The sequence below is a fragment of the Myripristis murdjan genome, chromosome 16, assembly GCF_902150065.1.
Source record: "Myripristis murdjan chromosome 16, fMyrMur1.1, whole genome shotgun sequence".
Classification (NCBI taxonomy): Eukaryota; Metazoa; Chordata; class Actinopteri; order Holocentriformes; family Holocentridae; genus Myripristis; species Myripristis murdjan.
The window spans coordinates 33,625,724-33,643,230 of NC_043995.1; the positions used below are offsets into that span (position 1 = coordinate 33,625,724).

General features: G+C 45.2%; 1 protein-coding gene across 1 annotated transcript; it reads right to left on the minus strand.

Moving 5' to 3' along the window:
- Nucleotides 1-5,449: 5,449 nt before the first annotated feature.
- LOC115374350 (protein asteroid homolog 1-like) lies at nt 5,450-9,999 on the minus strand. Its single transcript, XM_030073208.1, has 4 exons — nt 8,752-9,999; nt 7,801-7,996; nt 6,192-6,336; nt 5,450-5,738 (listed from the first exon to the last, which is right to left on the minus strand). Exons 1-4 carry the CDS (start codon nt 9,985-9,987, stop codon nt 5,450-5,452), a joined length of 1,866 nt encoding a protein of 621 aa, XP_029929068.1. The 5' UTR covers nt 9,988-9,999.
- Between the last annotated feature and the right edge of the window lie 7,508 nt (nt 10,000-17,507).

Consider the following 17,507-nt stretch of genomic DNA (forward strand, 5'->3'; position numbering starts at 1 on the left):
AAAAGAAACCCAATTTCATTTTACGCTGAGACACAAGTTTTCTATGTGTGATTTAAAGGACAAGTTCTCATCAATAACAATTCCTAAGCACTTAGGACTTACAAAAAAGCCTCGTGACAGGGACATTATTGCAACCATTTGGAGACATCTCATTTTAAAATTTGTGTTATTGCTGCATTGCATTGTGGTCTAAGGAGGCAGCAGCACTGCATTGTGGTCCAGGTGCTGCTGCTCTGCGATGGTTCTCGGGAGAGTTTTTCCTGCGGCGTCTGTGGCGGCCCTTTTGCAAAGGCTCATGGGAATGTGTCGGCCCAGTTTGTGGCCTCTGGAATCACACCTGACAAAGAAAATGCCTTTTGGAGTTTAAATCTGCTCTTTCCTGTAAACCTGCAGTCGCATGTGTGGGCTCTAGGGTTTCTGGGTAATGAAGTCCTTTAAAAGTGTAGGGCGCATCCCGTCAAAACGCCTCCTCCTTCCCTCGGTGACCTGGCGGCGGGTCAATCTGACGCCTGCCAATCAAACCCAGCTGCTTTGGCAGGAGAGCAGCCAATCAGGGAGGAGTTTTCATCGCCACACCCACTATGCAAATGAGCCCCGACTTCCTTATCAGAATCAGAAATACTTTACTCATTGATCCCTGAGGGGAAATAGACTAAAATAGAAAATTAAATAGATGAAGATAAAAATGACAAGCCTGGTATGAACACTCTGACATTTCTGATTGGTAGCATTAGTTTAGCTTAGCATAAACACTTAAAGTCTATGGTGGTTGTTAGCCCAAGACGTCTGTGCAAATAAAATCACCTTCAGAGCTGCTGACTCCCATAGACTTCAAGTCTTTATGCTAAGCTAACAGGAAATGCTACCCATAGGAGCTGAACCACTGTACGTCCAGAGGTGGACATGGTGTCCAACATCTGGTCTCAGTCTGGGGAAGTCGGGAAAAGAGGACTGTGCTCAGATATGTTTTGGACAATTCCTTTAATAAATCTTGAAAGTTAATCTTTACAGCAGGATAGTGACAGGAAGAAATCTGTCTGTCTCTCCCTCTCTGTCTCTCTCTCTCTCTGGTCTCAACCCGCTCATTCACTTCCACAATCTCCAAAACAAAAGGTGATTATTAGACCTGTAGCTGCCTCTAGGCTCTGTGTCATCAGCCTGAGCTGCTGGTCTGGTGCTGCAGGTCATTCAGTGTCCTAGTCCACTTCTGTGTGTCTCTTCATTTCAGCAGCAGGTGGCGCCACTGTGCAGGCAGCTACAAGGGCTTTTTTAAATAACTAGACTCCTTTTGTTATGACAATATCCTGTTAGATATTCAAATAAATGCTGTTGACCTGATTTGAAGTGTGTAGACTGAGGGTTTGAGCCTTTCAGTTGATCTGTCAGCATCAGCAGGTGTGTGTCCGGAGGTGTGTGTGTCTGGAGGTGTGTGCGGAGGTGTGTGTGCTGAGGTGTGTGTCCGGAGGTGTGTGTGTGCAGAGGTGTGTGTGCTCTCAAAATATCAAAGTTTTTTGCTCGTATTCTCTCCGTTTCACATGAAACACATGAGGTCTGACGGTAATTAGTCCTTGTCAGCCAACTTGGGCTTATCATGTTTTCTAGACATCGTGATTCCCAAAACTGAATAAATACCACACATAGCAACACAAAACTGCTCTGCTAGTAATCATGTTGGAACTAGAATATCCGCTGGAAAAAAATATTTTTTTCATGGACTGATAGTTATACTTCTGCCGACTTCTCAGTCATTTTTAATCTAACAGGTGCTGTGACAATGACTCAGCAGCACAGCTGATCTTTATTTACAACCAACTTATAAGAACAGTTATATTTAAATACAGGCTACTGCTTTCCAGTGTCGGCCACAACAAACATCTGTCTTTTCATAAAGTCACCGGCAGATGTTTTATTTCAGCTGGGGGTGAGTCACTCCAATTTAACGTCAGCTAAGCAGCAAAAGTAACGACAGTAAGCAGTCACATTAAGGCTGAACAGAGTTATAGAATCACCTTTTCAGGCTGTTATCAATTTACCTCTGAAATAAAGAGCACAGCTTTCACAGATGTGTTGATTTATTAACTGTTCATACAGATGTACAGATGCAAACAAATTGACAAATTAATTAAATCATTGGCCTAGGAAACTCATAAAGACTAAACAAATTAATAACGATTAATAGGCTCATTAATAACTGATAACATTAACACTTTAATAAAAAGAACAAAGTTACAGCTGCACATCTCCACGGAAAATCTTCCAGGTACTGTCCGTGGTGCTGAATCTGCCTCAGCAGGTACTGTCCATGGTGCTGAATCTGCCTCAGCAGGTACTGTCCGTGGTGCTGAATCTGCATCAGCGGGTACTGTCCGTGGTGCTGAATCCTCTGAGGCATTTCATTTTCTTTATTATAGAAATTAAAGCTCCATAAAATTCATGGAGGATCTTGTTCAGCTCTTCTTTCCTTACAGGTGAGAAATCAGCTGTTTGCCTGGTGTTTGTCAGGTTGTCTTGTAGACATCTGACGGCCCAAGACGTTGACCGGGCCGTACCGGCTTCATTTCCTGACCTCTCCAGCTGATCCAGCTCTTCACTCGTCACTCTCGCATATCTCTCCCTTTTCTCTTCTGTCTTGTCTTCCTCATTCAGCCATTTATCCAAACTTAGGTCGCCAAAGAAATCAAAATTGACCACAAAACGCTCCATTATGCAGACTAACAAAGTTTACAGCGGCTTTTGATGCGGGTTTCAGTGAAACCTTTCGTGTTGCCATGGAAACCACACAGACTTGGGCAATAAGATATAGGCGGAGTAATATTTTCAGTGAAGAGGTATTTTTCACGTAAGCACGGCTAGCCGTGATACCAGATCATCTGAGCTCATTCTAAATGTCTGACTGACCAATCAGATTGGTCGCTCGGATATAGGCTACATGTTGTATAATAGATATTTCATATGTATGCTCTATGCAATTTGAGTTCTCCTATGTTGGGATGTCTCTTCTGGTGGGGCGCACCGGCTGGGGTGGATGGAGGCTCTGTGGCTCTGTGGCGGTGCCCCGCTGCAGCACTGTGGGTCCTCTGCCTACCTGTGGCTTGGTGGGCCCCTGAGCGGTGGCATTCTGGCCTGGGCCGTGGGCAGCCCCCAGCGCAGATGGCAGCGCTTCCTGACCTGGTTCCTCTCTACTCAGCCAAACAAACATTATGTGTGTGTGTGTGTGTGTGTGTGTGTGTGTGTGTGTGTGTGTGTGTGAGAGAGAGAGAGAGAGAGAATCGTGGGGTGGGGGTCTAGAGGTTGGGGTGGGGAGGGGGTGGGGGTGGGGGCGGAGGGTGTTTATAACATGTAAAGCACTTTGTGCTACATTTCATGTATGAAAAGTGCTCTACAAATAAAGTTTGATTGATTGATTGATTGATGTTAATTGACCCTTGGCCAAGGACACCACCGCACGTTACTGTCTGTCTGTCTATCTATCTATCTATCTATACAGACAGACAGGCAGACAGAGAGACACAGACAGACAGACAGACAGACAGACAGACAGACAGACAGACAGACAGACAGACAGACAGAGAGAGATAGATAGATGGTTGGATAGATTTATGTCAAAAACACAGAGGTAGATGTGGCGAGAACTTAGAAAAACAATGAGAAATGAGATATAACTCTAAATCTAGCTGAAAAAATGGCTTAATTTTTTTTTCGCAGGCATGGGTTTTGTGGGCGTGTCAGAGGTGTTATCCAGTCAGCATCAGCCTGTATTTAAGCCTCCGCCATTTAAAACAATAGTGCTCCATTATGGCTTGGTCTGCAAATATTAAGTAAGAGCCACTTTCCGTACACCGAAAGGGTAGAGAGAGTGTAGAGGTATGATTAATGATTACCACTCGGCGGCCCGGATTCAATTCTCAGTTGTATATTTATTTTCTGATTATTATCGACGGTGGTTAGAGAAAAAAACACTTTTATTCCATTTTCTAAACAGTGGTTGGTAAGTCTACATATAAGTGACAGTTCAGCTAACAAGAGGTGCATAAACACAGCAGAGCAGAGCAGATCCATCACCTGAAATGTTTCTCTTCTCGTCCTAAAATGAGCGACAGAAGTCGGCTCAGTGTAGTCAGAATTTCTGAGATTAAAAGTAGTAAGTTTATGAGAGTGAATGAACACTGAATATTAAATTAAGAGGTACATTTATGACCAAAAAACAAACAAACCTTTAATGGCCTCGAGCCCTAACACACCACACTGGAATGTTTTTTTTCTTATACAGTTTACATTTTTTACCTTAATGAAATGATCTGAAATGATCTTAAATTTACAAAATGTAACTGTTTATTTGAATGTTTAATGTGATTTAACAAAATAAACTGACTATCTTGTTTTTTTTTCAACAGATTTTAAATATCAATTTACAAAAAGATTCACTGTAAAAACAGAGTATTGTTTTGATACAAAGTTATAATTATCTGTACTTCAGCTTTTCTGTTTTCTGGTAAGAATACGTTAAAAGTAAAGTATTTAATGTATTTATATAAAGACTGTTTGTAAAATTGCAGTAATAATGTGTGTGTATGCCACAGATAATTACTGCTTTTTAAAATTTGTCGGCAGATTTAATTTTGCACTACATTTCTGTTTTTTTTTTTTTTTTTTTTTTTTGACATTTTCTGCTTCCGATATTTTAACTGTGTACATCGGCATATTAGGGTCGCCGTAGAGAGAGAGAAACATTATGAAGCTGGGGAAGGCGGAGTGATATTTTAAGGAATATAATCTGGATTTTTGAGATTAAAGTGGTAAATTTATGAGAAAAAAATTGAACATTTTCAAGATTATAAAATCACAAAATTATGAGAAAAAAAAAACAGTGAAATCAGTTGTTCTCCTCCTGTGGGATCCAGTCTGAAGTCTATCCTGCTGGTTTGAGTCCAGAACCACAACCTCCTCCTCAGCATCTGGACTCTGAAGAGACGTTGCTGTGACTTGGGCCGATTCAGAAGAAAACAATCTGCTGATTGTGGGCTCAGATCAGCAGGATCTCCTTGTTCCTGAATCCCATGTCAGAGTAGAATCAGCTGCAGGCCTGAGACACGGCCAGCAGGGGGCAGCACATGTGGAGTTTGTTCTTGTAAATGTGTGATTTTATAATGTCAGAATTTTAACTTTTTTATATATATAAATTTGAACGTTTTTTCCTCATGAATTTTCTGACTTAAATCTTAAAAATTCTTGGAATGTCACACCCCTTCCATGGCTCTGTAATCGCATACAAGCCTGATCGTCATCCAAACTTGACTTGACAAATAATTTTTTTTTTTTTTTTTTAAATTGCACTGAGAAAGGTTTGGCTGTCGCTGTCTGCTTATTTTTGTCAAAAAAAAAAAAGGACACAGACAGGACGTTGAAACTCAGATGGATGGATTCCTGGACAAGTTCCAACCACAGAGAATTAGTTCTGGCCTCGGCGCTCCTGTTTGCGACCGAGCTCTGGGTTTTTGGGCCAGTGGCCTGTGCTCCTTGCTGCCTCCTCGTCTTTGTTCGGGAGTTGGAACTGCTCCAGCTTGGCGGTCAGATCCTCCAGAGTGTGTGTGGTTCTCCTGTGCTGGGGCTGCTGCACGGCGGCCAGCAGGGTTCGGTAGAGCTTCAGGCTGGAGGGCGTCCTCGTCAGGAAATGCTCAGGTTGCACCCCCCCCCACAACCTGTGGACCAGCTGGTGGAACAGCTTTCCCTCACACAACCTGGAGAACATCAAGAGAAGACAGTTGGAGCCACACAACATCAGCTAGAGCAGACTCATGAGTATGAACTGGGGCTGAACGAGCCCCCACCGTTTTACACTTCCTGCCTGCTGCAGCTCCTTCAGGCTCCGAGTCCCTGCTGCTGTTTGAACGCTGGACAAAAGGCTGAGCTGCTCCAGGCTCCTGCTTCTAAAGGCTTGTACTGAGTCTGTTGTAGGGGAGCATTACTGTCCTGATACTGAGCTTCAGACAGCAGAGAAACCTGCAGCACTGACTGCAGAGCTGCTGTTTGCTGCTCAGTCACTTTCAGCTGCAGAGCGAGGTTTCCGTCTAGTTGGCTGACGTGCTGGGAAACTTGACCCATCGCTTGATAGTTTGACCCAAACACTCTTTATGATGCTGTTAGTAACTGTGGTCTGGTGTTGGTTGTAGTGATTGGCTGTGCAGTCTCACCTGATGACCTGAGGCTCAGGCAGAGGGAAACCCAGCAGCTGGTTGAGCTGAACGCTGAACATCACACAGGACTGCCACTGGTTGAAGGCGTGAGCCACAAAATAATCCGGTCTGGGTGGAGCGTTTTTGTTCTCCACCTGCAAAGCTACAACACACACATCACTCAACAGTTCATCCACATGCTGTACTTGGAGAAGCTGTTGGCTTGTGGCTCTCAAAGTGTATGTGGGTGTAGCAGTGGTATTTGTGCATGTACAGAAATATCTAAGGTCAAAGGTCAGGCATGTCAAAGTTTGCTTTCTGCAGTCCAAAGTTTCACCAACCGCTTAAGTGTTTCATTAAAATGTAAATGTTGCTGCTTGCTTTGGTGTAAAACAGGGGGGTGTACTCTCTCCTGCTGTGTTTGCCATTTATATCAACGGTCTAGCTCTAGAATCCAGAAGGCAGCTGCTGGTGTCGCAGTGGGAGGCTGTATGGTTGGCACCCTGTATGCAGATGATACAGTCCTGAAAATGACATGGTGTGCTGTTGGTGTAAGAAATGGAGACTGAAGATAAAACTCAGGTTATGTGTCTCTTCTCATTATGCTTGGGCAAGGGAGCTTGCAAAAATATTTGCCAAGGCAGGTCTTCGGTATGTATGTAAAAATAAATTATCTTTTAGTGTCAGTCAAATTAAAACAATACTATTAAAAAATTATTAACAGAAATGGTCAGAAGAAATACTGTTTAAACCAAAATGAAGAACCTGCAGTCTGATTAAGAATATTTACAGAGCACTGTATGTGTGTGTGTGTGTGCATGTGTGTGTGTGAGGACAGAGTGTCCACTGTGTGATCGAGGAGAAGTGGAAAATGCTCTTGTTTTTTTTATTGTCCTTTGTATCATCATCTCAGAAACAGGCTTCTCCTAAAAATGTGTTTCCTGATGTGTGCAGACTGCAGGATCTGTTCACAGATCAGCTGTTTCTCCAGGCTCAGTTTCAGTTAAATATCCATCAACAGTGCATGTGGACACTTTATGTTTAAAAATGATAAATGCACAGTCCTTGCCTCAGATGGTCTGACTTATGTTTTTTAGCTGAGGCATTGGAGGAGCAGGCTTGTTATTCATTCCTGCTCTGGATATTGTTTAACACACATGAGGCTGAACTATATGTGTTCCTTTGCTCTCATTAAGTTATTGCTCCTGTCTGAACTGGTTTGTTGTGTCTTGTAAGCCCATGTTGACGGGGCATCTGTTGGTGCATGACGTCGGGAAAAATAAAATACTACTACAGCATCTTTTACTCATAGCGTCACTTTTTTGTTGTTCTTGTTTTGTTTCTGCTTTTATTATTTTTAACCTTCTCTTGTTTTGTTTTTTTCTTAGATTATTTTATATTTTTCTTCCTTGATTTGTGTTAAACTTTTCAGAATTTCTAAAGATTTTATATTCCTTAATGTATTTCTATGCCTCTGTAAAGCATTTTGAATTGCTTGAATTGTGTGTGTGTGTGTGTGTGTGTGTGTGTGTGTGTGTGTGTGTGTGTGTGTGTGTGTGTGTGTGTATGTGTGTGCGTGTGTGTGTGTGTGCGTGTGTGTGTGTGCGTGTGTGTGTGTGTATCCTACCTGTGCTGGTGTGTGTGGTCACCAGTCCCAGCAGCAGAGCCTGCAGCAGGTCCAGATCTGGAGTGGGGCTGGCACTCTGCATCCAGTAGCAGGTAACAGCCACCAGGAGGCGTAGGTGAGGCTCCACGCCCTGAAAACAGGACGGCTCCACCTTCAGAGCCTCCATCAACACCCGGACACGCTGTGAGAGCTCCGCCTGGTGGAGCGGGACAGACAGTGCAACACAGATGTGTTTTATCTCACAGGAAAAAACAGAAAGCAGGAAGGAAAGTTCAAAAATTAAGACGGCAGCTGATGACGGTTTTCATTGTTGATTAATATTGATTTTTTTTTCAATTAACTGACTGATTATTTAGTCTGTAAAGAGTCCAAAATAATAATTAATGTTTATGAGGAGTAATCAGAGCTCCAAGTGATGTCTTCAGAAGTGAACAGCAGCCAAAAAACTATTCATAATAACTTTAGAAAGATTAATAATGAATTTTTTTTTATTTTTTCAATTAACTGACTGATTATTTAGTCTGTAAGGATGTTATTTGATTCACACAGAAGATTCAATCACTTAGGACATTTTGGCTCTAAAATATCTTTGGACTGGTGGCTGGTCGAAAATATTTGCTGCTGGAGCACAGTTCGCTCAGACAGACAGACAGATCTTACGTCATGTTCAGGAATCATTATTCAGACCTACTGGGTTTTCTTTCTGGAGCAGTGAAGATGGAATTTGTGAGATTTAAAACGTAAATTTACAAGAAAACAAAAAACTCACAAATTTATGAGACAAAAACCTGAAAATTGAGACTTTTCCCGTAGCCTAAATAATTTCTCCCTAGTCCTAATATCACATCGTACTGATGTGATGTGCTCTTCAATACCATTAGGCTATTATTGTTGCTGCTCGTAGTAGTAAGGTGGTAGTAGCCTATATTGTGATAGTAAAAATGAAAATACCTTATCCAGGGAGTCCAGGCTCAGCTGTCCAGCGGCTCCTCGGCAGAACGGCCGGACCATGCACCTGGTCAGCTGGAGGCCCTCCCGGTCGTACTCCTCCACCTCCTCCTCGCCCAGCAGCAGCCCGTACATCACTTGGCGGATCGGCCGGGAGGCGATATGGCAGCTGGTCAGTCTGCCGTGCTCCACCATAGCAGGAAGGCGGGCCCTCCTCAGCCGCAGCACGTCCAGGATGACTTTGTTCAGTCGGCCCTCGGTGAAAGGCAGGCGGAACCAGTCCGGGACCAGAGCCTGGTCCTCCGGGGGAAGGGGAGGCACTGTCCTGTCAATAAAGAACCGGCCCAGGGCGCTGGGAGGCAGCTGGTACTCCTCCATGCCCGCAGACAAGCTCTGCAGGACCTCCGCCTCTTTCTGCCTGCTCATCTCCCCCATCAGCTTCAGCGCCGCCTCCAGGGCCTCCTGGGGCTCCTGGGAGCCCCCCAGCCAGCGGAGCAGCGCCTCCAGGTGGGCTGGTCTGTTTTTCTTTGGGGCTTCCAGCCGGAGGGACACCCCCATGTCCCCCAGCTTCACAAAGTCGTTCCCAGCCAGCGCGGCGAAGGCGGGCAGGACGGGGCTTTGGATGTTGTAGAAGGAGCAGAAGCTGGAGACGGTGTATTTCTTACAGGGGACGAAGCCTCTCTGCTCCGCCACCTCCCACTGGAAATGGGGGATGGGCAGAAGCCCCGCCGGCAGGTCAAAGATGTAGAAGTCGCCGTCTTTGGAGAGCACCGGACACTTCCACTCACTTGCCAGGGCGGCGACCTCCCGGTCTGCCTCTGAGGAGGACAGGGCCACCGGGACCTCCAGTCGGACCAGGGTCTGCCTGAACAGCGAGCTGCACATCAGGGGCATGATGTTCTCCCAGGTCCGCCTGCCCAATGACTTTTTATGGGCTGCTTCAATCCGTGCCTTGGCTCGTTTTTTCCTGGTTTCCAGCTTCTTATCAGTGTGGTCATCGCCTCCGTCCAGCACCACGTAGGGCTGGATCCCGCAGCCCCTCAGCGCTTTGACGAACCTCTCGATCAGGTCCGCATACGCAGCCCAGTTCCCGCCGTACGTCTGCTCCAGACCCGCGGTAAAGTACAGGTGACAGGACAGGTTACAGCCATCCACCACCAGCCGGCTGTCCCTGAACCGGACGTCCTCGTAGATGTGACTGTTGGCCTCGATGAAGCTGGTCAAGCCCTGAACCCCCATCCTGATGTGCGCAACAGAGCTGGAGCGTCTCTCTCTGCCAGCACATGATATCTGGATTAAGCTGTGAAACTTGTTTTCATTTCCTCATTTCATCGTCTGTAAGTGGGCAGCAGTTTGGGTTGGGCTTGATTCATGTGTATCTGTCTGACGGTGACCAGCCGCTGTGCAGGGGCGGCAGATGTCCCGGGGGCTTTGTTTTTTTTGTTTTGTTTTTTTTTTGAGACCCAGCAATGTGGTGAAATCTGAAAGCAAAATGTCATTACATAGCGTCTCATTTTTAGACAGAAAACAGACATTTATAACATTTTTAGACCTAACAACATGGAACTCTGTACCCCAAAAAAGGCTTCGTAAACAGCCTTCACAAATTTGTGCACAGATTTATATGTGCTTGCTAAACAATAAAACTAAACTAAAATTGGATTGTTGGATTTTAAGACTAAGGTTTTTGATGACTAAAAATAGTAGCCTAGATAACAATAAAGAATCAAAATATAATTTAACACCATTTATTGATTTAAATCAGGCTGCATTCTTGATATGGCTGAGACAGTGTGTCTAAAGTTATAGGTTGAGTGTGTGTGTACAGTGTGTCTACGCTTTGTGTAATGTTACAGTTTACAACTTTAGTCATTATCTAAATATTAGTCATTAAATTTTTTGGGAATGCCTGAACATTGAATTGCTAATATATTCCAATTTGCTAATATATTGGGGGGGACATTTTTGGAGTCCCTGAACATTGGGGGGGACTTGTACCCCTCAATGTATATGGGCGTTTGGTCCTTGATGAAATCCAATCAACAAATTAGGGAACAAAATGCCAAAAATAAATAAATAGTAAAACAATATATAAGGGAAAAAATACCTGGAAATAAAAAGTATTTTTTAAAAAAGAGAACTAAAACGATAGGCTATATTTAAATGGCCAGATTTCTTGTGTTTAATGCTTGTCAAAGGCATCTGAACCAGCATCCAGAACATGAATAAAACATTCTCAGAAAATTGGCAAAAATAATCAGTAGGCACAGTAGGTACTCCCAAAAAACGCACTGTATCAGAACATTAAATTATATAATTATAAAACATTATAAAACTTTATATAATTAAAATAGATATATAGTTTTCGACTGTTTTTTTTTTCTTTAATTTTTCTGTTTTTATTCTATTTGATTTTTTAAATCTCTTTTTTAAATCAAACTTCCAGGTAATTTTCTTGTAACCTTTTATTAATTTCCTGCAAATTCCTGGGTCATTTCTTCATGAAAAACATCTTTCACAAGCGTTTAAAACAAAATAATTAAAAAAAAAAAAATCTGACGTCCATCCGGGTTTGAAAGGGTTAAATACAGGGGAAACACACAAACACAGGGAGGAAAGTGTGCTAAAACAACAGGACTGGACAGGGCCAAAACCACCATTTCAGCATTGGACTGTCCATTTTTTCCAGTGTTTTAGGTTGATTTTCCGGGAAAAAATAGGAGCTTTTATTTTGAAAGAGTTGGGGGCTTTTATTTTGAAAGGCAAATGATGTCCTAGTGTGTGCTTGACATGAGTACTAGAATAGTTGGAAAGGGGGGTCCACCCGCATAGGGTGTTTTTTTTTTTTTTTTTTTTTTTTTTTATCGGGATCTGTTTTTTCTTAATCCTTGAAGGGTGTGTTTTAAGATTCTGACAGGTACCAGCCTGAAATAATGTCCCATGGGGTTCATTTTTAACCCTTTCTTACAAAACCCTGGTACAAAAGCCAAAAATGGAAAAAATAGAAAATGGCATAACTTTTGAATCATGTATGCTACATGGACAAATGAACACTTTTTCTCACTCCATTTCAGAACAAAAAACTACAAAAAACTAGGCAAAAATCGTCAGATCACATCTAAATTTCTCTGTTTACTAAATATTTTGGGTGGATTTTTCTTGCCAGTTTTTTTTTCCTCAATCCTTGAAGGGTTCACTTTAAGATTTTGCCAGGTACCAGGCTGAAGTAATGTCCCATGGGGTTCATTTTGAACACTTTTTACAAAACCCTGGTACAAAATCCGAAAATGGAAAAAATAGAAAATAGCATAACTTTTGAACCATACATGCTACAGGGACAAATGAACACAGTTTTCCATACAAGTTTTGCCAAATGAATGCATTAAAATGGTTATTAGAAAGATTCAAGCACATTCTGACTCCTGACATCCTGACAAAAACAACAGGCGGACTGATAGTCCAGTGGCTACGCACAATATTTTGATGGAATCGTGCACTTTACGATACAAGCATGACATTTGGCACACTGTTAGAGCATGCCCTAAGGATCATTTTGGCTATAGGGCCATCGCAGATTTGTCCCGTAGTAACTGTGGCAACCATTTTTCAAAATGGCTGCCACCTGCTGTGATTTTACCTGTAACTCAGGTTCTACACCACCTATAGGATCTTGATCCTGGTGGCTAATCCTACATTTTCAAGGATGAGGAATACAGTGGTACTAATTACAACATGCTAGAAACTACCTAACTACATATTTCTGGCATTCAGTTAATTAAATAATAGTAAAAACCATCAAAATATCTATTTCGGTAGAGTATACTGTACATGTTTTCTAAGATGTTGACAGATACGCCATGAAATGTGTGGGTTATGACAATGGCCAAAGTGGAACTATACAGCAGTACAGAGACAAGATACCATTTAGCCTAACGGCATATATAATAAAGCCAAAGAGGAAAGAAAGTGTGACAACACAAAGTTGCATATGATGACACAGTCCACCACAGTGGCAAAGGGCAGTGCACTGAAGCTGCCTTGCCACATTTGCATCTTCCACAACATCCCTTTTTGCAACCACAGTGGAGGAGGTTGCGACATGCCAGGCCTGCTTCTGGTAGTGTTGTCCAGGCAACTTCCCATCCACCTGTCAGAAACAGAATCAACTTTGTTGTCACATGACACATTTTACAAGTGTAAAAAAGTGGGTGAAATTATTCATTCATTCATTCACCTGCCTGTGTCCTGAGTTCAAGGACTGCAACCATGGCCTGTCCCCAGCAGTGACCAGCTTGGTAGGCTGCCCTCTTCCCACCCTATGCGCGTGGACCCCCCTTTCCAACTAGACTATACTGGCAGCTGAGTCATGGTACAGACTTGATTCAAAGTTTAAACGAGTCACAAGACTTGGATCTATAAATCTTGTATTTACATGATTTTGCTATCTTTTACCGTGTTTGAGTTATGGCCAGGGCCGGCTTTTGGCATAGGCGATATAGGCAATTGCCTAGGGCGCCATCTGCTGGAGGGGCGCCGCTAGCGGCCAGAGGGGCACCGGCAGCGGGATTGTTGACTGGCACGACACCGTCGGAGTATATTGCCGGCGCTGGTTATGGCAGTTTTAGTTTGAGAGTGTTTTCTGCTCCCTCTGAGCTCTTACAATGGGTGTGTATTGCGCATTCCTGAGGCAGCTAGAGTGAGTCACATGTCCAGGCAGAGTGCAGAGCAGAGCACACCAGAATCAAAACTATTAAACAAGTCTTCACAGTTCCCACAAACTTGGTCCAATCCACATCAAAATAACATATTTTTGTAGGAATTTTCATCCATCTGCATAATTTTCAAAGCTGTCAGACTTTTACATTAGACTGCAGGGGCCTAATTAGTGCCAAGTGTCAGCCTAGCTGCAGACCTCCAGCGTGAGGCGTCTTTGGGTGCAGGCTCTCGTCTCAGGCCAACCTCCAGTGTGAGACCCGGAAATAAACTTTTTTCACACCTCCTGAGGGAGTCCAGCATTTTGGCCAACCACCAAATCCTAACCCTAACCCTAAAGTTTACTAATTAAATATAAATCAGCAACAAAGTTTTCTCTTACAAAATCGATAACTTGGTTTTATTTTGAATTTTTTTGTGCACACTTCCTGTCTGAAACGGCTTCACACCAGAGGTGGCTTTATTTTGGAGTTAATGGTCCGGTCCCAACCGGTCTCACGCTGGACGTTGTGGCCTGAGACGGGAGCCTGCACGAGACGACGCCTCACACTGGAGGTCTGCAGCTAGATTCTCTTGGCCTCGTCACACCAAACTCCATGAGAAAAAAAACAAGGTTTTGGTTTTGGCCACTCCGACTTTGAGGGCTTATAAAATCCAAACGATTCGAATTAATAATAAATCTTGAGCTTGAGTTTTTGGAAAGCACTGTGTCCTCTGTCATGTATTAGGTTTTCAAGCCGATTTCATTTACACCCTGGGAGGAGATAGATTTTGTTCAAAGCGATATTTGGGCAAGAACGTGACTTTGCAACGCAAATTTCTTCCTGTTGATTTCAGGTGGGGTTGTCAGCATGTTATTTGTAGGGCTTGATGAGATCTACGTTTTGGCATTGGTTTGGTCTTTCTATCACATTCCTGTGGGCCGCGGCGGCTGCCTTTGTGTGCCTAGGTGGTGCTAGCGAGCCCATTTTTGCACTTAGGGGGTCCTTTGTCCATTTTATCAAATTTTTCACCAGACCTGATGTATGTACTGAATTTGGTGAGTTTTTGAGCATGTTTAGGGGGTCAAATTAAGGGTTATTTAAGCGTAATAATAATAAGAAGAAAGAAATGGTACAATAAGAATAGGGCCCTCTTCCAGAGAGGTGAGGGCCCTAAAAAGTTAAAGATGGTACATAAAATAAACTAATTGAGCAAAATGCAAAATGCATGCGAGGCAGCATCCTGAACAGGCCATACAACGCAGCTAAAGTGTAAACAGCAAGCGTTATCATTATCGTCAGCAACACCACCACCATCATCACGTCACCATCACCACCACCACCATCACCATCATCATCACCATCATCATCACCATCACCACCCCCATCACCATCATCACCACCATCACCATCATCATCACCATCATCACCATCACCACCATCACCATCATCATCACCATCATCACTATCATCACCATCACCGTCAACATCATATGTACTCTGTACTTTCCTGTTGTAGTTGTTGTTTTTGTCTTTGTAACCATTTGATGATGCAGCTTTTGTGCCGTGTTTAACCCACCTGTGCCTTTGTTGTGTGCCGCCCTATGTTTGTGTAGTGTAGTAGTGTTAACAATATGTTAAATTATTTGTTTTAAAAATGTAAATTACTTATCAAACAGACCTAACAATTCAGCTACCAATGAATGAGCAGTAGTATGCCTGTGATAACACAGATTGAAAAATAAGCCGAAGTGATACCGCTTCTCTGAATAGACAAGCTAAGCCAGTGTGCTGCTGTTAGCCAGTGAAAATAGAGCGGAGTGGCAAGTCTTCACTTTGTTACACAATCTATGTCAGTGCGCTGCTGTAGCCTGGAAAGTTTCTCTGCCTTTTGGCTCGTGCGGTGCCGGTGCAGGTGTTATAATGTCAAATTCCGCGTTAAAAATAGATTCCGTTTTATTTGGCTAATTCCGCGATTCGGTGATCGATAAGTCGATCACGGATTTGCAACACGAGTGGTGTCCATGGTCTCTCTCTAGTCATCTCAACTTGCACACACTACCATGAGTATCTTTGACACGGCTAAATGGCGAGTAAGCCACCGGCGCATTGTTGCCACCTATCGGTCTGGACATGGAACAACAGTAGATTACAAGCAAAAAGGGGAGGAAAAAAAAAAAAAAAAAGACCGGCCGGCCGGCGGTCAACTGGCAGCACCGGCTGTTCTTGTCAGAACTTTGACTAACAAGGATTGAACCCAATCGCACGACTCAAATAGGAGTTCAACTTAAATCTTTTAATAAGGAAAAGTAACAACTTAAATATCAATACAAAGTAACAACAGAAATATACTATGACAAAGTAGCAACCAAAATCACTCTGAACGAGGAATACAAACAAAGGCAAGACAAAAGTATCAAAGAAACCAGAAAGCAAAACTATGACAAAACAAAGTAACAAAGGAAATACAAAACCTGACTTGACTTGAGACTTGACGTGGAACATGAACGTGGCAAGACAATGCAGGACAAAACAAGACGAAGCAGGACGAACTCGCACAGGACAAAGGGAAACACGGACTATATATACACACAAGGTAATGGGGAACAGGTGGAAACAATCAGGGCGTGGCAGACAATCAGACTAGAGGGAAACACACAAGGGGAAGGGCAAGTGACCTGACACAAGAGGAGAGTGGGATATCAAAATAAAACAGGAAGTCACGAGACAAGACACAAGAACAAAACCTAACAAAACAAAACATAATTTTTAAGACATGACAGTACCCCCCCCAGTCATAAGGGCACATGGATGGATGGCCGTCGTGAGACGGGGGGAGGAGGAGGCCAAAACAAAACAAATCTCTAGGGCAGAAGTCTATGGATGAGGCAGTGCTCTAGCAGACGACCAGGGTGCAAGGATCCATGGACGAGGCGGTGCTCTGGCGGACGGCCAGGGCGCAAGGAACCATGGACGAGGCGGTGCTCTGGCGGACGGCCAGGGCGCAAGGTACCATGGACGAGGCGGTGCTCTGGCGGACGGCCAGGGCGCAGGGAACCATGGACGGGACGACCCTCTGGCGGACGGCCAGAGTGCTGGCGGTCAAGGCGGACCCACCCTGGATGGCTGCAGTGTGGGTGGCACCACACTGCAGAGCGACCATAACGTCCTGCAGTGCAGACTTGGGACAGCCAGGCAGCGGAAGCAGCAGCATGGACTCGAGACCGCTGGGCAAAGGCCGCGTGGACTTGGGACCCCCGGGCAGAAGCCGCGTGGACTCGGGACCGTAGGACAGAGGCAGCGGCAGCGGCAGCGTGGACTCTGGACCGCCGGACAGAGGCAGCAACGGCAGCAGTGTGGACTGGGGACCGCTGGGCAGCGGCGGCAGCGTGGACTGGGGACCGCCGGACAGCGGCGGCAGCGTGGACTGGGGACCGCCGGACAGCGGCGACGTGAACTCTGGACCGCCGGACAGCGTCGACGTGAACTCCGGATCGCCGGACAGTGGCGACGTCCACTCCGGACCGCCGGACAGCGGGGACGCCAACGTGGACTCGGGGCCGCCGGGCAGCGGCGACGCCAACGTGGACTCGGGACCGCCGGGCAGAGGCAGCGGCGGCAGCGGTGACGTGGACTCGGAACCGCCGGGCAGAGGCAGCGGCGGCAGCGGTGATGTGGACTCGGGACCGCCGGGCAGCAGCGACGTGGACTCGGGACCGCCGGGCAGAGGCAGTGGCGACAGCGGTGATGTGGACTCAGGACTGCCGGGCAGCGGCAACGGCAACGTGGACTCGGGACCGCTGGGCAGCGGCGGCAGCGTGGACTGGGGACCGCCGGACAGCGGCGGCAGCGTGGACTGGGGACCGCCGGACAGCGGCGACGTGAACTCTGGACCGCCGGACAGCGTCGACGTGAACTCCGGATCGCCGGACAGTGGCGACGTCCACTCCGGACCGCCGGACAGCGGGGACGCCAACGTGGACTCGGGGCCGCCGGGCAGCGGCGACGCCAACGTGGACTCGGGACCGCCGGGCAGAGGCAGCGGCGGCAGCGGTGACGTGGACT